Below are 26,057 nucleotides of genomic sequence, written 5' to 3'. Positions count from 1 at the left end.
TCGTGGTACTTTTCCAGTTAAAGTTGAGTTGATTTCACTCCTTAATGGTGAAGGTTGTTTCCTTGATCTAGATATGGCTTGTGTTGTAGTACTTTCCCGCACCTCGTATCTTTCTTGTAGATTGGAAAAAGGTTATTCACTATGTTATTCTTCATGTTGAAGTTGAGTTAATGGTATTTTATTCATTTGAGACGATCTTTATCACTTATATAATCCTTATTGAAGCATATCTCCAATTCTCCACATGTGTTATTTCTTGAATTGAAAAGATAAATAACGTAGCGACAATAATGATAGTCGGGATAACGACGATAGGTCACTCCGACTCTTTCTATGATGTCTCCTATGAGGTCAGTCTTGCATTGCATATATATAGACAGATTTCTTTCTTTACCGAGCCGTGTTGTTGGCGGCCGGGTAGGCAAGTAGTTGTGCACCTAGATGTATTTCTTTCTTTACCGAGTCGTGTTGTAGGCGGTCGGGTAGGCACGTAGTTGTGCATTGCCATTGATCAGTTGGGTAGAGATGATGTTATGATGATGAGCTCACCCCACAGAGGGATTTATTATTATATGATATGATGAGCCTCCAAAGTGAGGGATGATTCTACGAGCATGCATTTACATTTATGTCATGGTTATGGTCGCCCTCAGTGGCCTCGTTTACAGTTTCAGGTTGTCTCTACATCTCTTCACATGTTATCTGTATCTCTTATGCTTATGTTATGTTTATGCTTACCGCCTTACATACTCGATACATCTTTCGTACTGACGCCCCTTTTTGTGCGCTATGATCATGGCCACAGGTACAAATAGATAGGTTAGTTTGCCACCCCGGTAGGGTACCCGATGTTCAGCGGGTGGTTGTTGCACTCCATTTCTCTGGAGTTGTTGGTCAGAGTCTTGAGTAGGAATGCATGCATGTATATATATTATGAGTATAGCTATGGGTACGTCAGGGCCCTGTCCCGACCAGTTGTTGCATATAAGTGCTCTTAGAGGCTTACAGACTATTGGTCAGTGGACATGTGTTTTGTTTGGGCTTGCTGCCCTTTTGGATAGTCATCTTTCTTGGTTGTGGCCTTGTCGACCCTAGTTATGCATATATGTGTTGTTGGACCTTTTCTGCTTACAGGTTAACATGATATACTTCTTATAATTATTATTCAGTGGCCTTATCAGCCTATGATTCATGTTACAGAGTTCAGATATCACAGTTGGTTTGCTCAGCCCTTCGGGTGCTGGCCACACCCCTCAAGTTTGGGGTGTGACAATAAGTAAGTATCACCCTGCAGATTATGGACCAGTGCGGGGTTGGTTTGGGGATATTACACCAGGCATGATAATTAATCTTGTTGGAGTAATCAGAGTGGATCGATACTTTATAGTGGAGAGACTATGTGAAGTATCATACATGTGATGCGCTTGAGTTACAGGAGTACTTAGTTTTAAAGTTCAAATTAAATGAGGCAAGGGAAACTTTCAGACTCTCTAGTTTGTGACTTACTTCTATCTCTATGATCGGCTTAGCTATTTTTGCATGATTTATGATATTTTGATACATCCTCGAGTGGGTTTAAGTGATTTTGACTGATAACGTAAAATTGAATGTGATTGGACTATGAAGATTGAAGAATTAAGATAAAGGCATTCTTGCCCTCGGTTTTGAAGGATTAAGGTTCATCTTCAGAAAAAAGACCTAAATTTTGAAGCAACGGGATTACTTGAGTCAGACATAGATTATGGTGGCATTATCTTGCATCATTCAGTTCAGGTGTAAATTTATAAATATGAATGAAGAAAGAAGTCTACGGACAATTTGATTCAGTGTATGACAATTGCCCTGGGGCTTTGCCTTTGGTGGTAGGTGAGGTGCAGATTTCGATAATTAGCGTGACAAGATTGATGAGAGGTAACTTGTGCAGCAACAAGATGGGTAATTTCATGGCATCCTTGAAAGAACCAACTAGATTTGATTGACAAGAAGAAATCTCTGAAAGTTGAAGTCATATTTTTGAGGGGAGACTATGTCCATGCAATAGACTATGTTGAAGCATTGTTGGCTAGATAGCCTAGTTGAGTATTTCAAATATGAATAACTTGGGAGGACCTGTGCATGAAAATACGTGTGAATTACAAGATTTGAGACTTTTGGATTTGTTGGTCATTTTGAGCATTTTAATATTATAAAATTATATTAAAGTGGCTCATGTTTAAGAACCACAATGTGCTGCATTTGTTATACACGTTAGTGGCCATAAAAATGACTAGAAGTGGTTTCATTTCTTACATTGAATATGGCTGAATGTGGCCATAATTTTCTTGTAACTCTTTTCACCATTATCTCATTGTTCTCCCACATTCTCACAAATTTAGTACCCCACTAATCCACTCTTTCATCCAATTCAATTCAAGGATGAATTTCTAACCTATAAATAATTAGTCATCCTAACATTGTGGTGGGTAAAAAAAATATTAGGGAGTTCTTGAAAAAGTGAGGATGAAAGAGAGTTTTATTTATTTGAAGGAAGGTGTTCTAATGGCGGATCTTTGGACTCTTTAACTAGTCCGGAGTTGTTTGAGTCACACGACATTGACGAGCTATTGAATCCTGGAGGGAACAAGTCAGAATTACACTGTTGGACCGGTGAAGATTATGCCGTAGTAGGCTTGAATCTCCTTAAAGAGAGCGAGATATCCGCGCCTCAGCCTGAATATTTATTTATTCATTTTTGTTCATTTTAATTTTCGACTGTAATTGTGTTATATTTCACCAACAATTTTAAGGAGATTCAACTTGTTACAGTTTGAAAAATCGCGGATATCAAGATAAGAGATGTCAACATCGTTCAGCTTCGACGTTGCTAAATGTCTTTAAGAGATGGAAGGGTAAAATACTTTTCTCTACTTGCTCAACTCAAGCGGAGGAAAGGTAAAAAAAATTTACCTTGTATTTTATGAATAAAGTGATACTACTTTTCAATAATATAAATTGTTGTTTAAATTCTTAAAATAGTGGGGGCTAAAGAAGTGAGAAAAAATATTTATCATGAAAAGTGATTTCTGCATCTTTGAGAATTTTTTAAAAAGTGTGGCAAGTGCATGTATTAATCTTGAAAAATTCACGTGTTATTTTGCCTCAATGGTTGATCATTTGTTGATTTTTGGCTCTGACATTGGAGTTGTTAAATTAAACTAAAAATATGTGTAGCAACCATTTTGACGTGAGAAATTTGAGTGAGGAAAATTTCATTCTTGGAATGAAAAATATAAAAAAAATGTGATAAAACTTTTCTTAACCAGTCACATTATGTTGAGAAAATTGTGAAGTACAATTTTGCGGATTGTACATATGTAGCAAGTCCTTTTGATTAAGTGTTTATTTATTTTCAATTCAAAAGTGAAAAAAATGTGATAAATCAAAAAGGAGTATGCTAGCATACATATGAGATATGTGACTGACTGCACTTGGTCTGATATTGAGTATGCAGTAGAAGTACTTAGCAGGTACAAGAAAATCAGGTATATTTACTTGGTAAGAAAATTCTTGGCTTGTTATATAAAAAATTATCCTGTTGTACTCAAAGGCTTTTTTTATGCAAGAAAACACTTGGTTCTATTTGTTGGAGCAAAAAATTATTATTGCTATCTCTACCATGGAGGCTGAACTAGTTGTTTTAATTAGCTTCAGCTAGTGAAAAGTGAATTGGTTTAGAGATTTATTATATCAAACACTTTATTTGAGAAACCAATTCTTGTAATTTTGATTTATTGTGAAAGCACCAATACTATTGGTAGAGTTGAAAACTGTTATTATGACGGTAAATCCAAGCCAAAAGGAGAAATACTATACTGTGAGATCATTTGTGAAAAGTGGTATACCATAAATATTGATCGTGTTAAATCTTGTGATAATCTTGCAGATTTATAGACAAAGGCCTTTGCAAGAGAAAGGGTTTAGAGTACATTGAAGGGGATGGGATTGAAGCCCAAAAATTCATGAGTCGTATGTGAGGAAACCCAATCTGGGGACTAGAGATCCTATAACCAGGTTCAATGGAAAAAACGAATTGAATCATATGATGACTTTTTGTGAAAATGCACTAATTTATTACTTATCTCCCTATGGTGTGAGTGCATTTGTTCTATCATGATTTGCGGAGGTTTAGCCTATGAACTCTTAATGAAATTCTGTAGCTCGTATGAGTGGGGTGTTAAAGTTACGGGAACATCCTTGACAAATATCACCTATGTGAATGTGGAAGTAGGACGCTTCCTATGAGAATCGGGCTTGTTCTCAAAAACACTAATGAAAATCGGGATAGCACACAAGGACATAATGTGCTGGCTAATAAAGCGTATGTCAACACCTTGATTGTTATGTGTAAGGAGTGATACTTTATTTCCCGTAAGCAGTCATAGTTCAATGCAGAGCACACTACTGACTCTGGGGTAGAGATCGTTGTTTTACTAAGTGGAGGTTCAATGCAGAGCACACCTTCATTATGCATAATAGTCTCCCTTCAACTAGTGATGGAAACTCTCTTATTATAATATTAAAATGACTGGGCGATTATTGGTCATTTTGAGCATTTTAATATTATAAAATTATATTAAAGTAGCTCATATTTAAGAACCACAATGTGCTGCATTTGTTATACATGTTAGTGGCCATAAAAATGACTAGAAGTGGTTTCATTTCTTACATTGAATATGGCTAAATGTGGCCATAATTTTCTTGTAACTCTTTTCACCATTATCTCATTGTTCTCCCACATTCTCACAAATTTAATACCCAACTAATCCACTCTTTCATCCAATTCAATTCAAGGATGAACTTTTCACCTATAAATAGTTAGTCATCCTAACATTGTGGTGGGTAAAAAAAATATTAGAGAGTTCTTCAAAAAGTGAGGATAAAAGAGAGTTTTATTTAGTTGAAGGAAGTTGTTTTAATGGTGGAGCTTTGGACTCTTCAACTAGTCCGGAGTTGTTTGAGTCACATGACGTTGACAGGTTGTTGTATCCTGAAAGGGAAAAGTCAGAGTTATACTGCTAGATCGGTGAAGATTATGCCTCAGTGGACTTGAATCTCCTTAGAGAAAGCGAGATATCCGCGCCTCAGCCTGAATATTTATTTATTCATTTTTGTTCATTTTATTTTTCAACTGTAATTTGTAGTATATTTCACCAATAAGATTTGTTAAAGGTGTAACAAGGTATTGCACTCAGAGTTTGTATGATTGTGGAAGGTGAAGTACGATACTAGTAGGCTTTGCATTGAAATGTTCGAAGTGTTGAAAGACTTAAGTGGGAGCACAAGGAGGAAAATTCGATGTATTTAGATTCCATGAAGTTTTATCATATTTGGGTGACTAGTGCCAATTGAGGAACATGAAGATTTATAGTCATAAAGTATAGTTCATCAGTACTCAGTGACGACTAGGATAAATTTATGCTTTTGAGGTCAGGAATGACATCACGAGGTTGAGTATTCGGGAGCAAAAGATTAGAATGGTTCACCACAGACTTATGAAAGACTTACTGGTTATTTTGTAAAGATTTGGAATCAGTTCGGGTGATTATTGGTGACATTCAGGGAATTGTGCATTTTACACCGAGTAACTTATTGATATATTACTAGAAAGATTTATGGTGATTTTAGTAACCCATTTCTGAAGATTTGATGAATTTCAATTCAGAATAGAGGTATGACAGATTTACCGGGCTTTGTTGAAGTTTACAAGGAGATTTGATACTATTTTGTTGATGGCAGCCATACATATAGTTCTAATGGTTACACAGATACTTGGTGATGTATGGAGGAGGTACAGATGGATTTTGGAAGTCCTTGGGGTGATCAATTGAATTTTTATGGATTTGACACCAAGTTAATCACTAGGATGATGCGCATAATACGTTACATGGAGATTTAGGTTATCAAACTAAGTTAAAGGGATATTTGACTGATAAAGCGAACAATAGGTGCTATCAGCGTAGTCCTTGCCTGAGGATGCTCTCACGAGGCCTACAACAGATATTTGTAGTTATTTGACAGTTTCAACACTTTTCTTATCCGTTCGAGGACGAACATTTGTTTAAGTGGTAGATAATGTAACGACCTGCTAGGTCCTTTGGGATTTTGGACTCATTTTCCTTAATGGACCCTTCCTGTAGCTTTAAAATAGTATTTGTAACAACATGTTTTGGGTTGTAGTACTTATTCCGCTTATTTACGATTATGAGACTTAGTTATGACTTTGAATTGGTTTCACTTTATTCTTTCCACATAAAAACTTGCTTAATTGGTTGTGGATGGTTCACTTACCGGTGGAAGTAAGTGCCTTTAAGGCATGATATTTGGATCGTGACAATGCCCTTCATGCAACCAGGAAGCTGAAATTGGGGATCATTTGTTCTTTCATTGTACTATCATGTCTTTCGGAATCATTTTCTCCTTCATAAATAAGATGCACCTTTATTATTCTTGACCTTTCTTCTCCGTTGAAAGTTGGAGTATATGTATATTTTACTTGGTGGTTACTCATGATAAAGTGGATACAAACTGATAAAAGAGCCAGATTTAAATTTCAATAGAGAAAAAATATGTCAATTTCTTTTCATCCGTGTGTATTATTTTGGAGGACAAAGTTATTAGGTAACATGTACTTATGTAGTAAAAGGCCCATCGCCTCCAATCCAACCAATTATATCCAATCCTGAACTAAGAGAAGTTATTCAACGATTCATTGATACTCCGTCTCTGTATAGCAAGAGCATAAACTTCGCAAAAGTCATTCACAAAATAAATGAAAATATTTTATCAACTGTCGGTGACACTTTCTCAAATCTCCTTACCAGTGCATCAGTCAGAAAGATAGATTCTCTTGTTTTTCGCAGTTTTCGTATTCTCACATCAACAGTTGAACTAGTCTATGTATTATTGTTTTATTCTTTAGGAATTTTTCAGAAAAAGATCTTTTCAAAATTGTTAATTAAATAAAAACTATATTAGAAAGGATAAATTAGTCATTTAATTTTTATATATAATAACAATAGATAAATTTTAAAAATTACTAAAAATAATCAACATAAGATATCTAAATATAATATCGTAAATTACAAGGAATATTAGTGTTAAAAAATCAAAACTATGGGTGGCCGTTCGGATTGGATATGAAAACTTTGATTTAAATATTCTGTTTCCGGATTGAAGAAATTACAACTCAAATCCAATCAAAATAAGTTCAGATTGGATAGGATATTTTAAGTTCGATTTTGGATATTTCGAATTCTCGGTTTTGACTTTTGAGCCTTTAAGACATGCCATAACAATTAACAGCCTCAATTAACTTAATAATTTGCTCTTTAGAATGTATATTTTCTACAGTTAACAAGAATTGAGGACACCCTGATGTATAAATTCATATTAGACTTAATACTATTATGGGTAGAGCCGTAGGGTACTAATCTATTAAACCTTTGGAATTTGGCCTTATTACTAGTGCACACATGATATGAATAGGGTTGAATATAAGGACAAAGATTTTCGGATATTCGAAAATCCGTAGTACTAAATCTAACGTCCAATCGGAAATTCATAAATTTGAAACATAAAGTCAAAAGTCTAATCCATAATCCAAAAATCGAAATCAAATTTTCAAAAAGTTTGAATTTCGAGTTGGCCCAAACTATGCCCACCCCTAGTAAAAACTTAGGGTCTGTTTGGAAAGCCACCTGGTAATTGGAATTGGTGTAATTACTAGAGTAGTAATTACACAGCTTAGTAATTACACAATGTTGTAATTACAACGATCTGTGTGTTTGTCATAATGTAATTACAGTGTAATTACAAGCGTGCTGTTTGGTTGCACAAGTGTAATTACACAGTTTGTTTAATTTAAAAATAAAATTTAATTATAGAAAATTTAAAATTAATATTAAAAAATATGTGCCTTTATAAATGATATTAAATTAGTTATTTAATAACACATTGTTCCTAGAAAATATATTAATTAATAATCATATATTTGTAACTAATGTTGTAAAAAATAATTGATATATATATATTTTAAATTAATAATATTTTTATTTTAATTAATTATAAAACTTAAAAGCAGATTTTTTTGTGCGAACATCATGGATGGGATGTTTGACAACAAAATATTTATAAATATAGTGCCATAACATTATTCAAATGTTTGATAAAAAAATCTATCAATTGTAAGTGAAAAACAAACAACATGCAATGTGAAATAACAAGTCAATAGTACTAAAATAAATAAATTAATCGAAAATATAACCTAAATTCAAAATCCAAAAGAAAAAGTTCAACATAATACTCTTATGTCAAATTCAAACATTACATAAGTAAGTTCCAACGTGACTTAAGTAAATATTATTCAAAAGAAAGGAAAAATAAAGTCTATAACCTCATTCATAACGAAATTCTACTTTAATAACGTCACTCATTATATGTCAAATTTGTTACTGACTCATTCTTTCTAATATTAAGAGGTGTAGTTTCAAAAATTAGAATAATAGCACGGTTATGTTAAATTAATAAAATAAAATAAAATAAAAAAACGAGCAATTACATGGAACCACAAGAAGTAAATGTTGGGATTGAGAAGAAAGGAAATGAAAGATAAATAATATAAAAGATTTTTTTTTAAATAATGATTAAAAAGTAAAAATAAAAAATAAATTAAAATAATAGAAATAAAAAAGAAATTAAAAAAGAAAAGAAATTAAAATAAAACTAAAAAGAAAGAAACTAAAAAGTAACTCTGGAATTACAGGGTGTAATTACACCCAATTCTCAGCTTCCCCTTGAGAATTGGAGAGTGTAATTACACCCTCTTAATGATACCCAATTCCACCTAACTGTGTAATTACTTGGTCAAACAAACAGATCAAACTGTGTAATTACACCCAATACCAATTACCTGGGTGGCTTTCCAAACAAGTCCTTAGGAGAGATCTCCAAAATTATCCTTATTATTAATATTGTTATTATCAATAAGTTATATTACCCCTTCGTTCCAATTTAGTGTCTTAGTTTGACTGGATTAGAAACAAAGCATAAGAAAGAAAGAAGACTCTTGAAATTTATAGTAACAAAACAAATTTTAAATATTTGTATTACTGTAAATTACATCATTAAGAATAAAAGAAAATTTTCAAAATTAAATTATTTTTAAATATCAAAAAATGACATTCTTTTTGTGATAAACTAAAACGGAAATTATGCTATTGAGATAGAGAAAGTATATAGTAATTAGTAATAGTAAAATATATAATCTATATATAGTAGTATTGTAGTATGAGTAGAAAAATGGGAAATTTCAACGTTGGACAATGCCAGCTGGCTTAGAAAAGGAGCGAGTCTCCTCTCCTCAAAATTCCAAAAGCGGGGAAGACGCGCGCCATTCTGACTCTTCCTCCTCTTACAAAACGACACACGACATGTTGCCCCGGTTCACTTAGTAATTCCCCTTCTTTCCAAGGGCATTTAGGGTATTTATGGAACTTCCTAGTTGTTTCCTCCGTATCATCATTATAGATCTAATCGCCACCGTTCATTCCACAACCCCCAAACTTCTAATCGCGAAACCCTAGGGGCATCCCTTAGTATAAATTCTTCTTTTCCCAAAACATACAACTTGAAAAATTCTCAACATTGCTCTCCTCAAACGAATAGTATATACAATATGGAAGCATATTATGTTTCATGGTCAGAGGTGTGGGATAAAGGAAGAAGAGAAGTTCATTATTATCTGAAAAGGAGAGATGGACGGTCAGATGTGGCTGTGGTGGGAAAAGACAAGTCTTATCACTATGCAATTAAGGACTTGTCTTTGTTCTTTCTATCAAATTCTTCATCTCTTCCGAAACTCAGGTCTAGAACAGACGTTATTCATTGGCTTAATTCCATTGTCCGAGGTACCCCTCTTTTTCTTATTTTATTTTCAATTCTCCATTTTGTTTTGTTCTTTGGGATATAGATCTGTGTTTCTTCCATTTATACGTGTTTTCAAAAAAATTCTGAAGGTTTGTGGAGTTTTAGGGCTCAAAGCAAATTTCTTGAAGGGGTTAATTGGGAATTTGAATCAGTTCCAGATTTAGCAATTAAAGTTTATTCCTTCTTTTTGGAAATATTAAAATTACTGGAATAGCGAAGGAAAAGGCTTTTGAATTAATTACCTCTTTTTTTCAATTCTCGTTTTTTGTTCTTTTTTTCATCGTTCTGTTGCCTTCTCCCTTTTCAATTTTGTTGAAACTGTGGGAGGCTAAATTTTGTAAATTTACTCATCTGTATTCGTTTTCTGGGATATAGATCTGTGTTTCTACCATTTTTTGGTGTTTTTTTCTTCGTATTTGGTGTTTTATAAGTTGGGAACTTTTGTGGAGTTTTTGGGTTCAAAGTTAATTCAGATTCAGCAAATTAAAGTTTCCCCTTAATATTATTAATTACAATTCCTGTTTTGTTTTTTGGGAATGTTAAAATTAATGGAATAGCATCGTCGAGAAAGAAAAGTTGGAATTATTGGTGGGTTTTTTCTTCTTGTTTGTGAAGGTCTGGGAATGTTTTTTTTTCATCTGTCCGTACCTTCTCGCTTTTCAATTTTCTCGAAAACTGTTGGAGGCTAAATTTTGTAAATTTATTCATCTGGTTTTGTTCTCTGGGATATAGCTCTGTGTTTCTGCCATTTGTTGGTGTTTTTTCCTTCTTATTTAATGTTTTAAAACTGTTGGAGGCTAATTTCTTGAATTACGGAGTTCCAGATTCAGCAATTAAAGTTTCCCTGTAATATTACTTCCCATGTCCCAATTTATGTGGCACAGTTGAAATTTCGAGAGCCAAATCTGTTCATTTTGACAGAGTGTTTGGACAAAGAATCTATAAGTTTTTGTGATAAAATTTACATTTTTGAAAACGACAATAAGTACTACAAGTCACAATGATTGATAATTCAAAATATTTAAAAGACATGAAAAATCTGTGGTCGAGGAAAAACTTATTTGAATCTCAAAATCCGAAAGGTGCCACATAAATTTGGATGAAGTGAGTATTAATTACAAATTTACAATTACTGTTATGTTTTTTTGGCAATATTAAAATTACTGAATAGCATCGTAGAGAAGGAAAAGGCTTTTGGGATTAGTGGAAAAGGCTTTCGGGATTATTGCGAATTTTTTCTCTTTTTTTCTCCGTTTTGTTTTGTTTTATTCTGGGTTTGTTAAATATTAAATTCTTTGGCTGAATATTAAATATGATTCTATTTTTTTCTAAAACAAATATTATGTTCTCCCGTTTAATGTATTTTATGGTACAGTTATAAGTTCACAATGGATGATGGAAAATTAATGGTGGTAGCTTTCTATAATTCTTCTCAGATGCGCTCTCTTTAGAGCCTGTTTATTTTGGCTTATTTTAGGTGGTTTTAAGCCAAAATAGCTTTTAAGCACTTTTGTAGAAGCACTTGTTTTCAAGCCAAAATAACGAAAATCTGCTTATAAGCCATAAGTTTATCCCATCAAACTTACTCTTAGTTATTTTGCAGATTTATCCTTGTTTGATGTTGGTGTTACAATTTGTTTTGGAATAATCTTAGACAAGCTTGAATTACTATTAAGGTTTTAGCGGAGCTAGATTTTATAGATAAGACCAAAAATTCTCTTTCAATTTTCCCTATTGAAATCCAGATGTACAGAAACAAGAATGAGATATCTAGAGGAAAGAGCAAAAAATGAGGTACAGTCATACCTCTCTATAACGACATCCTCATATAACAACATGTCTCCATAACAACCAAGTTTTTCTCGGAACTGATTCTTTATGTTATATTTTTGCTCTCTATAACACCTTTTACTATCTCTTTGTAAAATCATCCCTCTATAACAACTATCTTTTTTTTTTTATTTTTTTTATTTTAATAATATAGTGTTTAATCATCTTTAGCAGAGGGTCTTTTGGAAACAGCCTCCCTGTCTTCCGAGATAGGGGTATGGTCTGCGTACACTTTACCCTCCCCAGACCTCACATTGTGGGATTTCACTGGGTATGTTGTTGTTGTTGTTGTTGTAGTGTTTAATCATCTTTATAGAATTAGAATCTCTATATTGGTTGTAGGGATTTTGACCAAATATTTTGATACACTATTTATGTCAAAGAATATTATATGAATATGTATTTCCATCGTTAAGAAATGCTTAGGATTTGATAATTATAGATGAAAAAGTAGATTTTATGCGTCTTTTTTTGCTTGTAGCAGCGAAATATTATTTAAATGTCACAGTTGTTATAGGTATATAACAGCCATTCGCTATAGCAGCTAAAAAATTTCGGACCCAATGATGGTGTTATAGAGAGTTTTGATTGGATATACTTTCAGGTCTGCAGTAAACTTCCAACCTTGTTATGTTTGTTAGCAGTAGGATTGCAAACTATAGAAAGAAAACATGTTAGATGAGAGCCTCCCCTATTCTTTGTGCTAATGTTGTGTCTGTATTTTCTTGGACAATGCAGATGCAACATACTATTTTACAATCAAATTTTGTGGGCTATAGAGAATGAAAAGTTTTCTGCCAATGGTTTGAGATTGACTTCTCTTTTCTAATGAATGTGTTACATAATCTGGGGTCATCCTTATTTTGAATATTTGTGGCATTTCAATTTTCTCCAATATGAGGATTCTCATTCCAAATCTGTTCACTTCTATGTTGGATAAAGTTTTAGCATCTGTCATTTTCGTATAGTTTCACGTGTAGACTGATTGGACAGATATGAGATACCTATTGCAAATCTGTTTCATTTACACATTATATTGTTAAATTTTTGTCTGCTTTCTTATGTCCTTTTCCCATTCTTTCAAATCCAAGTTCTCTCTATTCAGTTTCAGAGGGACATTTCGGGATCTAAAGATGACCTGCACTGAAGGAATCATAAGTCCATCTCTAATAGCTGCTTTGAGGACCTCATCTTTTCTTCTGATGTAGGTTAACATCTACAGTGTTTGATGGTTAATACTGCTGCTTACCTTTGAATGTTCTTGTGGTCTGGTTTGTAGAATCCCTACAATGTCCGAGATACTATGATGGGATAAAAGCGGCTTGTTGCTTGTCTTGCTCTTGTGTGCCTACATTCTTGTTGTTTATTGTTAATTTGTGTATATGACTTCTCATATTCAGCGAGTTGGATTCCTGTTTTTGTGATGTCTGATCCTTTTCCACGTTTCCAGTTTCAGATTCTGATACTCATAAGGCAGACAGTCCTAATGGTGGATGTTCTGACAGTAAAAACACTAGTGATGTTAATTCGGGTGTATTGAAGGTTGGTATTTTGCTATTGTTGCTATTTGCTTAGTGTTTCACAATGTTTGTTAGTATAGTTCACCGCTGTTATAATTTTTTTTTTTGCTTTTTTGTATCCTCTTGTAGAATGTTCAGATGTCTTTTCAAGGAAAGGATGCTACTGAATTTATGTGGCTTGGTTCTCCCTGGACCTGTAGGAAAAAGCGTAAACATTACCAATCCTTTAACAGAAATGGTGTTATTGTTTCTGTAAGTATGCTCAGCTCTTCCTCCTAATCTTTAAAATTGAATAGCATTTTACAGTTTGGAGCTTCTTCGTGACAGGAATCTAATAGGCTCATCCATGCCTTGTTGTCAAACTTTGCAGGTTCATGAGTTTGTCTATGTGTTAGCTGAAGAAGATAAGAAGCTGGTTGCTCATTTGGATGATATATACGAAGACTCCAGAGGCAACAGGATGGTTGTGGTACGATGGTTTCACAAAATTGATGAAGTTGGTATTGTTTTGCCTCATAATTATAATGACAGAGAGATTTTCTTTTCTCTTTGTCTTCAAACTCTCAGTATTGAATGCATAGATGGACTGGCTTCTGTTCTCAGTCCCCAGCATTATGAGAAATTTTTGAGTGAGGTTAGGCACACTCAAGTGAAGCCGTTTGTATGCCGATGGCAGTTTGATAATGATGACCTCCAGCCCTTCGACATCACCCGAAGTAAGGGTTACTGGGATCAAGACATAATAAAGTACCTGTCCTTTCAGTCTCCTGCAAGAATTCAGCCCGCTTGTGATGGTTTGAAGGGGGGAGGAGATATTGATACAGTCGGAAGTAGGCCGAAGAAGAGGCTTCGTTTAACTAAAGCAGGTGATACGTATAAGCTGTCTACTCAGAGGAAAGAAACTGTTGAATGTGGCCTAAAAGATATCAACAACAGTCTAAAAGAAGGTTGGTCTAATGTGTCTTTACCTGCGAAAGATGTGCTTGAGCATTCTCGGTATTTTCCAATTGGGGCTCAGGTTGAAATCCTGTCTCAAGATAGTGGTATCAGGGGTTGTTGGTTACGAGCAACGATCATCAAGAAGCACAAGAACAAGGTGAAAGTTCAGTATCAGGATATCAAGGATGCAGATGATGAAGCTAAAAATCTTGAGGTGAGTGGTGATTTACCTTTTATTTTAAAGTTGGAAGGTGGGGGATTTCTCTTAATTGACGAACCAGAAGATAAGCAGAAAATTTGACTTGTTACCTTTTTTAAAAAAGAAAAGAAAACAGCAGAAATCCTTGGGCAACACTACTTAAAAAGATCAAATATGTAAAGAAGGATTGAGCGCCAGGGTCGCTACCTTTTAGAAACTAAAAATATTTGAGTTGTTTTTCTGGATTTTCTTTCCATTTCCTGGTCACCCATTTAATAATCCCTGCTTTTTTCAAGTCCAAGAAACTATTTGCAAATTACGTTTCATTGTTCACCAAAAATTAAATGTTATTACGTTTTCCTTGTAGGAGTGGGTTTTGACCTCTAAATTAGCTGCAGTTGATGCATTTGGTGCAAGGATTTCTGGGAGAAGCATTCTTCGTCCTTCGCCAATGTCCTACACAGGCAAAGTTTCATGGGCAGTTAATATTGGATGTATTGTGGACGCATGGTGGCACAATGGATGGTGGGAAGGCATTGTAGTGGAAAAGGAATCTGAAGATAAACTACATGTCTATCTCTTAGGTAATATTTTATCTCCTTGGAATTTTGTGTTCGATTGTCTCGGTTCAAAGATTCCTTTTGCTGAAATTGTTCCGTTGTTTTTCCTGCACAAGTCGATTTATGACATTGGTTTTTCTGTTACAGGAGAAAAACAAGAGATGATCTTTGGTCGAGGTGATTTGCGTCATTCACAGGAATGGTTGGAAGATGGGTGGAGGAATTTGAAGGAAAGTCCTGAGCTTGTGTCAGCATTGGCAGCTGTTAAGGTTAATCAGGTGATAGATGACTCCTGTCATAGTAAACAGGAGCAAACTGCCATTTCTGATGGGCAAGAACTCTCGTCTGTTCCTTATAAAAATAATTTGGACAACACTAGTATTACTGGGCTGGATTTCCAAGAGAACAAGATAGAAGAGCCAACAGTGGTCAGAGATCTTTCAAAGGATAATTTACTAGCTCAGTTGCGGTGGAAGTCATCAGGCAAAAGAAGACACTGCAGAAGCCCTGTCCATAAGGTTCATTTTAGTGTCAATAAAAGTCAAAATAGTAAAGATTTAGTAAGGGGGAGTGGCAGGAAGTTCTTTTTCCCTTCCACAAAAGTTGATACTGACAATTGCAAATACATTAGTGACTCTGTGTTCACTTCGGTAGTTTCCCCATTAACCAGCTTGGTTATGTCTAGGTGATATATTTTGTCTATCTTGTAGTTTAGGATTGCTGCAGGGTTGCCCTCTTAATTGTAGCCTAGTTGGTTTAACGTGTAAATGCTTTAGTGACGTTTTCGAAAGGTTTAGGGTTTATAAGTTCTAAAGTTATTCCTGTATAATTTGTAAGAAGAGCTTGATGGTTTATGCACAGCCGAGGAGTTTTAATGCGCAGTGTAACCATTTAGATATACAGCCTGCTAGCTGAACATCTGGTAAGCTGGTATATAATTCTCCGATGTAGTTTCAGATACTTGTCCTCTCTAATCATCTCTTCTGCAATAAACGTTATGATTTTTTTTTTTCTACTTATTTGCTGGTTGGCCCCTCTCTCTTTTGTTCTCTGTTTGACTTACTGACGTGATATTCCCGGGCTGCGCAATTCAATCTGAATCTGTTCTTGAACAATGGCGACTTATAATTTAGGTCAGATGTATGGGCAATATACTCTTACCAAACCATAGAGGACCGTTTCGTTTGTTCTGATCTATGTTCTAGACGATGGTGAAAATGTGTTGAGGGTTAAAGGCTTTCAGATGTGGCGGTTGTAGACTTGCTCATTCGAACTGTTTCTTTCATGTTTGGGATATTGTGAATGTGTTTCTTGAGTTAGTTTTCTTATATATCTGCAATACTACATGGGGAACTCAAGTCTAAAGCGCTGCAAGCGAGCAAATAAGCACTTGTAACCAAAACAAAATCTGTTACCAAATTAAGACAAAATCTGTTACCAAATTGAGTCTGTAGGAGCTGTCTTATACAAAGATTGTGTTTGGGCATGTATTGCCATTCTCATCCAACAAGGAAACACACTCGATCAGTTCCCAAATTAGTTGGTGTTGAAGTGTGTGACCAATTCATTTAAAAGTTTAAATAGTTAGATAGATTACACTTTTATTTTTAGTGTCTAATTATACCTTGACATGCATGCCTCTGATCGATTTCATAAAGATAAGTGCCTACTCTCGTGACCAATCTCATGTTAGAGAGCACAATTTGTACTTCAATATAGCTCGACAGGCAAGACTTGAGACACGTCATCATTAAGTACCAGAGTTAGTGGGTGACACCGCTAGACTATAATTTTTTTTTTTTTTTTTTGATGAAGGACACCGCTAGACTATAATTAATCTTTGTTGAAAGCTTAGTGCCTAGTTAGAGGGTAATAATGTTATTGATTCTATGATCAGTCACGATCAGGAAAGTTGCCAAATTTGAGCTAGGAATTAAGCCAGCTGGTGGGGTCTAATTATCTTACCTAAACACGAATTGACCTGAATGGATAATGTGAACTAACTAAATAATCAACAGGGGTGTGGGTGTGGGAGAGCTAGTCTTTAGCAACCTTTAGTAGTACAATGATATAATTCAGTGACAAGAAAGTTGAAACCGTAGTGGTGTACTTGTAAGAACGAAATCATATTATTTTGTCAACTCAAAGACCTATTCCGCCTTATAACGGTCCCTTTTCTCGAATACACAAAAACATCCATCTGGGGAAGATGGGACTTGCCTATCATTGTGGTGAGAGCTAGCTGTTCTTCAATCCTTATTATAAACTCTTTTCACACAAAATCCATCTTCTGCAAGCATATGTTTGGAGTAGTATGTTGTAGAAAGATTAGTTTCAAAGCGATTGCGAGAAAACATGCACTGGAAGAAGAATAGGCTGCGAGCAGATGAGTCGATGAGGATGCCAATTCCTAGAGTTACACTAGCTTCTATTGAATCCTTGTCCATACCACTAGTAAGTAGTTTCTATATTCTCCTTTCACCCATACTTGTATGTCCAACAATAACATTTTGTGTCAATGTTATTGCAATTATGGGAGTTAATTGTTCCTTATTTTGGGGGGGCATGCTACAGGTGCAGGAAGTCGTGTTCTTGGCGGACTACCGGTGCACCAAGTGCCAGCAGAGGGTGGCTGAAGTGATATTAAAGATGAATGGTAAGTAGTTCTTCCTCCTGTCTTATATAAATAGATGTCATCATCTTTTTCCATTGAAATAAGCTTCGCTTGTACATATTTCTTGCCCTCGAGAGCCATTTCATGACATTTCTGATTGACGGTTAGAGGAGCTTTGGAGCAACGGTAAAGTTGTCTTCGTGTGACCTATAGATCAGGGGTTCAAATCGTAGAAACAACCAACCACCAATGTTTTACATTAGGGTAGATTGTCTACATCACTCTATGAGTGAAGTCCTTCCCCGAACTCCGCTGACGTGGAATGCTTTGTGCACCGGGCTATTCTTTTCTGATCGACGGCCACGGGTGTGTGTTTCATTGTCTCGTCGGTCTTCTCTTTTACTGTTTCAACATTCAGGAAGAGGTCTAGTTTCCTTAGCTACATTGAGTACCGTTGCAAGGACCCAAATTTTTTAGCTTTGTGGGGTCCACATGAGAATTTCAACAAAGTCGGCTGGAATATATATGCGTTAGTCATGATCATTCTAAGTGGACCATTTCCAACTGTAGATATTATAAAATATGAGAAGTCATTATTTATACAAATAGCTTTGTTGGACCACTGGATCTTGTTTTGTTTTATTTGGACCACTGGATTTGCATCGGATTCCATTGCTTTCAGAGTATATGCCCTTAACTTTCAGGGAATTAATCACTCTTTGGCACTAAGTGTAGGGTATGATATGTCCTATTGTTAAGAAATTTCTTTTGCTTTTCCTTGGTCCCATTGGTCTGGAAAATTTATTCCCCTATCTGATAATTTTTGAGAGATTTCTGGTTTAAAGCACAATTAATTTAAGTTCTATTTGAAGCCATATAAAAAACAAAATTTCCTAATGGCTCTTAAACGGGTAATTCAAGCCTTACCTGATCAACTTAATTAGCTTGACTAATGATCCTTTTTACTTGCTCCTAAGATTTAAAAACTTGCACAACAGGGTATTAATTCGGTCACAGGCTAGGGTTGATGGCGGGGGTGGAGCTAGGTAGGGTTGACGGGGTTAACCTCTTTGAAAACTTACATTGTATATATAAGTTTAAAATTATATTTTTATGTATTGTTAAATTCCCTTGATTTCTTCATATATATACTTTTTCATATTTTTGAATTTCTTTGATGAAAATTCTGATTTGGCCACTAGGTGATGGTATGTATATTTAAGCATTATTTTGAGTTTTTTTTATATTTGACTATGAGACGGATGATTACACAGGAGAAACGAAATCAATATTGATAAGTGTGGTGGAGAAGAAGGTGACTCTAACTTGTGAATATTCAAAAGAAGAAGCAGCTTCAGTCTGCAGGAACCCCTTCAACAGATTTGCTTTCCTCATGCGTTGCTTCCTCTCTTCTTGCACCTGATTAATTACTAACACAAGTGTATACCTCCAGCTTTACTAATAATTTCTGCTTACTTTCCCCTTAGTCAGGTTGCATATTACGCGTGTAATTAATGTTAGCAATATGCTGATTTTTTTCTTATAATAGTTTTCTATGTCTATATTTAATGGCTCCTTACAAATTAGTGAATGATTTAAATCTGTATTTTTCGATTACATCTAAGTAAAGTTATGAGCTGATTTAATTAGGCGTTAAGCTGATAATCTTCTCACAAAAACTGAAGGTTAGAGTGTGCAGATTAGCGAAAAAGAAGAAGAAGAAGAGTATGCAAATAATTCCAGTGCCATTGATTGTCTTTAAACACTTTTTTTTTTGGTCTTTTCTTAAGATACTCTAGACGCTCCTTTTATGCTTAGGAAAATGATCTTACATGATGAAAGTATGGAAAACAAGTTTTATAAGTGACAACAAGTTTCAAAAGATTATATATATATTTTTTATTTGAAGTCTATTTTTCTAGCTTTTGATAGGTAAAGTTATGACTAATTGTTTTATTAATCGAATTCTCCTAATAATTCTTTTTTCAATTGATAGTTGGAATGATGTAACCTAATTCAAGAAATTTTAAAAATAATTTTAAAAATGCCTATACAGCAAAAGTAACAAATACATGATAAAAGTAAAAATTAGGAAGCTAGAATGATGAAACTTGAATTCAAGAAATTTGAGACTAGATTTCAATATGAGTTGTTGCTTCTTTGAAACGTGAGAAAGGACAACAAATAATGAACAATATATATTTGTTATCAACTCTCTACATCACTCTTTAACTCTCTTTTTCTAGAGAATAAAAAAAGTTACAGAGAGCTTTGATTTTGAGCAACTGAAATTATGGAGAAAGTAAGAAGCTAAAATACAACACAAGTACGACATAAAAATGTCTATCGAGAGAGAAGGCTGAGAAGTTTGTGAGCCCTGAACAAATTAAGAGAAAGGGTATAAAAAATTGTGCACGGTTTCTTATGGAAAAAAAGAGTAAAATGTGGAGTGATTGTTTCAATTGTTAAATTAACTTTCCATTCACATGTAAGTGAATTGTGAGAGACATTCATTTCCAAATTATAGTCAAACGGTGCTGTCTTTTCTTTTGTATGACATATTTTTACCTTTCTGCTAAAATTTAGAACTACTCAATATTTAAAAATAATAATCAAAGCACTATAAAAATATGATTGCTATAAGTGCGTCCCCCCAAATTTGGGGCCTAAAGCATTGGCTTTAGTGCCTTCATGTTGAAGCCGGCCCTGCTAATTCCTTATTATTTTTGAGCATTAAGTTTAGAAATACGTTTATGATGTGTCAGCAAACATATATATAATTTTTAGAGTTGGTATTTTCCTTATGCTATGATCAAAGTTACATTTAGCTATTGAATGCCGGGTGTTATTCCTTGAATGGTCACTTAAGTTCTAGAAATGACTCGTAAAGTCACTTTTATTTATTTTATTCTAATAGAGTCACTTCTATCTTACCTATTATCCACAAATAGCTCTTACATAGAAAGCACCAGAAAATGACATAAATGGTCCCTTAAGTTTGAGATGCGGTTGAAAGTTGTCCTATTAGTATATCTTTGTATATATTAAATCCTTTAAATTTATCAAAACTAAGCATTTTGATCTCCTGTTAACACCAATAATTAAAATTAACAGTATTGAGTATTGGCTATAGGGGTTTGTGGGAAAGAGACCTGCCAAATGTTAGAAAAAACTTTATTTAAATATTTTTTCTTTTAATGGAAAATAAGGTAATTTTCAGTTCAAAATTTCTTTAAATTTTTTGAAATGGTAAAATATACATGTAAAAAGTGTACTTTTGGGAAGATAGTGGATCTGGGTTAATAGAGAAAAAATCATACAAATTGATAAGGAAGGATAATCTAGTACTCTCTTGTGTTCTCATTTTTTAAGCTTTTCTCATTTTGGTGCGTTTCAATGTTTGACATAATTTGAAAAATATACACATCAATATTTTTATGAATTCAAATTTTAAAAAGATTGATTTTATGTTTTCTAGAATTTTACGGCTATTCAAATATCGTTATATAAAATGAAATGAATAAAACATGAATTTAAAATGATGCATCTATCAAAAGCATAATCGGACCTGTACAATATTTTTCTCAGGTGATTGTCGGTTAATTTTAATTATCGGTGTTAACAGGAGACTAAAAATGCTTAAAGGATTTAATTTACACAGGTATATTTATATGACAACTTTAGACCTAATCTCAAACTTGGACCATTTATGTCAGTTTGTAATAAATTTATTTTGTAGGATAATGGGTAGAATATGCGCGATTTTATGGGAATAAACAAAACGAAAGTGGCTTCAATAATTCATTTCTATAGCCATTAAACAAACGAAAGTGACTTTAGTAAGTCATCTATATTTTAGATGACCGTATAAGGAGTTAACTCAATGGCTAATTTAAGTCAGCTTATTTTTTGCTCCTGATTTTCTTAATGGTGTGGTTTGAGTTTAAGAAGAATTCAACAAGCTGATCACTTAGAACAAGAAAAGAATGGCATTATTATGAAGCATATTAGGTAACACCTACCGCTAAAAAAAGAAGAAAAGCCTCATTGGTTGTATAGTGCTAGAATAACCAAATCAAGACATATTAGTTTTTGAGAGAGACAAGCTAAGGTATGACGTAACCCTCATTCCAAAGGCTTCTTAACTTACCAACAAATTAATTGATTCCTCTTTGACAAGGAGGTCTTTCCTCTTCGGTAGTGTACACAGAGCCTTTGCTTGCCCCCTTTATTGTTGCAAAAAGTTTCATCATCCACTTTTTCTATTCACTTTTCATCACAAAAAGTTAATTTTGTCCCAACATTTTGCCAAATACTACCTTGTTTCATGTCAGGACAGGTAACTACTCGAACCTGGTAATACTGGAGCCATTTTTTCTCTTATCAATTACTAATCGAATATGATAGCCAACTTCTGTTTTGAAACATAAATCTAATATGTTGATTACATTAACATACCCCAGTGTGATCCCACAAGTGGAAAGTTCTAATATATAGATTAATCTTTGTAAATACAAGCAGGTATGCATGGTGATGCGGGTTAATGTGGATTGCCCTTCTTGTTGCAGAAAAATGAGAAGAATCATTCTCCGAATGAAAGGTAATGCATAATTTACAAATTCGCTTTTCCTTAAGATAATCTGAACCCCTTCGCAAAAAAATCATACTATATATATTAGGTCAAAATTATTTTATGTATATGGAGTATAGTAGATGTTGAATACTTCGTCGTATAGTTACAACAACAACAACAACAACAACAACAACAGCCCAGTGAAATCCCACATCTTGGGGTCTGGGGAGGGTATAATGTACGCAGACCTTACTCCTACCAAGGTAGGATGGCTGTTTCCGAGAGACCCTCGGCTCAATAGAAGCATAAAAAGGGGGTCAGATAAGGTTAAAAGATTTAAAACGATATTGCAATGAAATAATGCAAGCGACACAGTAAAACAGGATAATCAAGGAATTCAAAGCGATATGGAAATGCAAATCACGAAAGCGGCACAGATAAAATAGAGTAATCAAAGTACAGAAAGTAGCAAATAATAACATAAATCAAAGCACAAGAAATTATAATGCACTAATGCGCCTACTAATAAGGAAAGATAACGAGACTTATATACTAGCCTTCTACCCTAATGTGGGTCCTCCACACCTTCCTATCTAAGGTCATGTCCTCGGTAAGCTGTAACTGCGTCATGTCCTGTCTAATCACCTCTCCCCAATATTTCTTTGGCCTACCCCTACCTCTTCTGAAACCATCCATGGCTAACCTCTCACACCTCCGCACTGGGGCATCTATGTCTCTCCTCTTCACATGCCCAAACCATCTCAGTCGCATTTCCTGCATCTTGTCTTCCACCGAGGCCACTCCCACCTTATCCCGAATAGCCTCATTTCTAATCCTGTCGCTCCTAGTGTGCCCACACATCCATCTCAACATTCTCATCTCGGCAACTTTCATCTTTTGAACGTGAGAGATCTTAACTGGCCAACACTCCGCCCCATACAACATAGCCGGTCTAACCACCACTCTGTAGAACTTGCCCTTCAGTTGTGGTGGCACCTTCTTGTCACATAGCACTCCTGAAGCTAGCCTCCATTTCATCCACCCTACCCCAATACGATGTGTGACATCATCGTCAATCTCCCCGCTGCCTTGCATGATAGACCCAAGGTACTTGAAACTACTTTTCTTTTGAATCCCCTTAATAAAAATTCTGATTTCGCCATCAAATTAACGTTTTGTCTACAATTCGATGTATTTTGATGTAGAAATAGAGATGCACCTAATAGAGAAGCAACAGAACAGAGTAAGCGTATTTGGGCGGTTTGATCCAGCAGATACAGCCATAAGAATCAGGAAAAAAATGAACCGGAGAGTTGAGATTTTGGACATTCAATTACAAGGCAATGGTGATGGACAGGCAGAGGAGATGCATCATGCAGCCCCAGGTGGCCCTGATCAGTCCATTATGAAACAAGCCTGATGGGCAGGTGAAATCTGCAGCTTGTACAGGGGATGTTCTTATATTGAAGTATTCATAAGTTTAGTTACATGTTTTAGTAAAATGAGTTTGTTGGTTTATGCTTGTGTGGAAGAACTAAGGCCCTCTTTGTATACAATACCAAATTAATGTATGCTGATGTAAATAATTTAGTTGTCTTTAAAAGAACTTTAATTTAGTCCAATTACAAGGAGCAGAAAGTTCATGCATCCTTCATCTCCCAGAGTCAAAACCAGTCCACTAATTGGAATTAATTGAGTATTTCGTATTGAAAAAAAATAAGACAATATGACAATGAACAAAAGGAGAACAAAAGCAACTTGTCTAATAAAATATTGTGTCGTGGCGAGTCACTACCTTAAAAGCGATTACGTCTCGACTAGGGTACAAATCGTTTGAGACCGAGCTCCTCAAGGTTTCATAGCACACCCAAATATGTGAACTCATGACTGAAAGTTTAGAATTTACAGAGATATAATTGTCCAGAAATAAAATTGAGGAGACCAACTTTGAGAGAATAAAAGGTGTTGGTTTAGCGCACTTACACGACTTAAGGAGCGGACTGAGGGGGGGGGGGGGGGGTGTTGAATTGGGTCGTACTAAATTATCGCCACCTCCTAAAATTTGCCTACTTCAGCCATTGAACCTGGTTCTTGTATGTACTTTTATTAAGACAACTAAACCTAAAGAATAGTATTGAGACCGAATATACGAAGACCCTATTCTAGTCTAATTGTAATAGTTTAGTCTATTTATATTACAATTGTAACTAAGGTAAATATAGGATTTGTAATCCTATTAGAATATACTTACCTTATTAGACTTAGGTAAGGAGGACCTTACTTGTATATAAAGAGGTCATTATGATGAATAAAGCAGAAATAATTCTCCCATTATTCTTGTCTCTCACAAATTCTCGTCCAGGCCTTGATTTTAACATGGTATCAGAGTCATGTTAGAAAGAACACAAAAAAGCTGAAACAATGGCAGGTTATGAAAAGGAAGAAACCGATGATAAGAGCAAAGGAATCTGTCACGACCCAACCCCGTGGGCCGTGACTAGTGCCCTAACTGGACACCCATACTCATTCACTTACCAAATCGACGTATCAAAGACTTATTCATATTTAACATACGTTATTTTGCACAGATACTGAGAACAGATGTCATCTTAAGCGGCCACCTATAACAGAAATATCATACAGAAGCCGGCAGACTGGCGGAACACACATCACCCGAATATACATACATATACATACATATGGGCCGTTTCAGCCATAATAGCAAATGGGACCGCTTAAGGCACAAGTCACAGACATCACCGAACAAACACGACCCATGACCCACATATATGTCTACAGGCCTCTACAAACCACAACAGAAACATATGACGGGACAGGGCCCCGCCGTACCCCAAATAGTCGTATATACAGAAACATATACAACAAAAGATATGTACCAAAAAAATATGGGCTCCGGATCAAAGGAGTACTCCAAATAGCAGAATAAGTATCCTACACTGGCGGGTCACCAGAACGAACATCTGCACCTGCGGGCATGAAATGCAGCCCCCCAAGAAAGGGGGTCAGTACGAAATATGTACTGAGTATGTAAAGCATGAAATACAGTAATCCAAATCATAAATGAAGTGAGAAGTACGAAAAATGGATACAGAATTAGTATATCAAAACCTGCGCTGAAAACATAAGTAAGGCAAATAAGAATCATGCATAGGGCTCAGGAACGTGGTCGCCACTCCGACGCTGGCGCCACAACACATCATACTCCAGAAGGTTTCAAATCTCCGTACAATCCCGAACATATCGTATCATCATAACATATCACAACGTCATAACACATCATAACTCCGTATATAAGCGGTACCCGGCCCTATGGCGAGGGACTCGGGAACCGTAACACATCATACTGCCGAATATATCATAGTGCGCACGATAGCAAAACCGGCCCGGGACCCGGCGAATGATGTCATAGTAGTATGCACGAGCAGAGTAGTGAGAAATCGTATGCACGTAAATCAAGACTCGATGAATACGTATACTTACCGACTCCTGAAGGCTCAGAAACAAGTTTCGGGTCAATCGGAATTAGTATAAGAAAGTTACGAGCTTTTGAAGTACCGAACCTTCTAAAACGTTTCATAAGCCATATTTGGAAATTCAAGTAACAATCATATTAGGTAACTTTCAAGTATCATTATGGATCAAATCAAATAGAGCCTTTAGAACTATATGTACGTATCAAAATATATATCCACGACTTTAGTCATATCAATTATTTTCCGAACAACATTCAGAAACATATCAACTAGAATCTCCGGGCATCATATATATGCGTATCAAACCATATGGAATGGTATATGGAAGTCAAAGACATTAGCCATCCTAGTGGCTCTAAGAATAG

The 26,057-nt window shown here is 35.1% G+C and overlaps 3 protein-coding genes across 6 annotated transcripts; all 3 read left to right on the top strand.

The window, feature by feature from the left end:
- The first annotated feature begins 9,642 nt into the window (after positions 1-9,642).
- On the top strand, positions 9,643-16,050 carry LOC132618526 (uncharacterized). 4 transcript variants are annotated; one of them, XM_060333560.1, is made up of 7 exons: positions 9,824-9,944; positions 12,532-12,596; positions 13,244-13,335; positions 13,443-13,565; positions 13,684-14,466; positions 14,819-15,035; positions 15,159-16,050. In XM_060333560.1, exons 4-7 carry the CDS (start codon positions 13,452-13,454, stop codon positions 15,698-15,700), a joined length of 1,656 nt encoding a protein of 551 aa, XP_060189543.1. In that variant the 5' UTR covers positions 9,824-9,944; positions 12,532-12,596; positions 13,244-13,335; positions 13,443-13,451; the 3' UTR covers positions 15,701-16,050. The 4 variants fall into 4 exon arrangements, with proteins under 4 accessions (XP_060189541.1, XP_060189543.1, XP_060189544.1 ...); XM_060333561.1 differs by lacking the exon at positions 12,532-12,596 and adding an exon at positions 12,899-12,997 and having other exon boundaries at positions 9,826-9,944; XM_060333559.1 differs by lacking the exon at positions 9,824-9,944 and adding an exon at positions 11,738-11,757.
- A 793-nt stretch (positions 16,051-16,843) lies between these two features.
- LOC132618527 (uncharacterized) lies at positions 16,844-19,231 on the top strand. Its single transcript, XM_060333562.1, has 3 exons — positions 16,844-17,465; positions 17,586-17,667; positions 18,900-19,231. Exons 1-3 carry the CDS (start codon positions 17,367-17,369, stop codon positions 19,046-19,048), a joined length of 330 nt encoding a protein of 109 aa, XP_060189545.1. The 5' UTR covers positions 16,844-17,366; the 3' UTR covers positions 19,049-19,231.
- Positions 19,232-21,813: 2,582 nt separating this feature from the next.
- LOC132617244 (uncharacterized) lies at positions 21,814-23,839 on the top strand. The gene is made up of 3 exons (XM_060332215.1): positions 21,814-21,964; positions 22,147-22,225; positions 23,404-23,839. The coding sequence occupies exons 1-3, from the start codon at positions 21,953-21,955 to the stop codon at positions 23,616-23,618; spliced, it is 306 nt and encodes a 101-aa protein (XP_060188198.1). The 5' UTR covers positions 21,814-21,952; the 3' UTR covers positions 23,619-23,839.
- Positions 23,840-26,057: the final 2,218 nt, after the last annotated feature.

Source organism: Lycium barbarum, chromosome 11 (genome assembly GCF_019175385.1).
Source record: "Lycium barbarum isolate Lr01 chromosome 11, ASM1917538v2, whole genome shotgun sequence".
NCBI classification, from domain to species: domain Eukaryota; kingdom Viridiplantae; phylum Streptophyta; class Magnoliopsida; order Solanales; family Solanaceae; genus Lycium; species Lycium barbarum.
The sequence above is the reverse complement of the archived record's forward strand: the minus strand, read 5'-3'. Positions and strand labels throughout refer to the sequence as shown.

What these genes read in the sequence shown, in the direction of transcription:
- LOC132618527 (XM_060333562.1), top strand. Translation starts at nt 17,367, where the DNA reads ATGCACTGGAAGAAGAATAGGCTGCGAGCAGATGAGTCGATGAGGATG. An exon ending in AATCCTTGTCCATACCACTA is followed by an intron (nt 17,466 to 17,585) that starts GTAAGTAGTTTC and finishes GGCATGCTACAG; the next exon opens with GTGCAGGAAGTCGTGTTCTT. An exon ending in AGTGATATTAAAGATGAATG is followed by an intron (nt 17,668 to 18,899) that starts GTAAGTAGTTCT and finishes ATGATTACACAG; the next exon opens with GAGAAACGAAATCAATATTG.
- LOC132617244 (XM_060332215.1), top strand. An exon ending in AATCATTCTCCGAATGAAAG is followed by an intron (nt 22,226 to 23,403) that starts GTAATGCATAAT and finishes ATTTTGATGTAG; the next exon opens with AAATAGAGATGCACCTAATA.
- LOC132618526 (XM_060333558.1), top strand. Translation starts at nt 9,713, where the DNA reads ATGGAAGCATATTATGTTTCATGGTCAGAGGTGTGGGATAAAGGAAGA. An exon ending in GCTTAATTCCATTGTCCGAG is followed by an intron (nt 9,945 to 13,243) that starts GTACCCCTCTTT and finishes CCACGTTTCCAG; the next exon opens with TTTCAGATTCTGATACTCAT. An exon ending in TTAATTCGGGTGTATTGAAG is followed by an intron (nt 13,336 to 13,442) that starts GTTGGTATTTTG and finishes ATCCTCTTGTAG; the next exon opens with AATGTTCAGATGTCTTTTCA.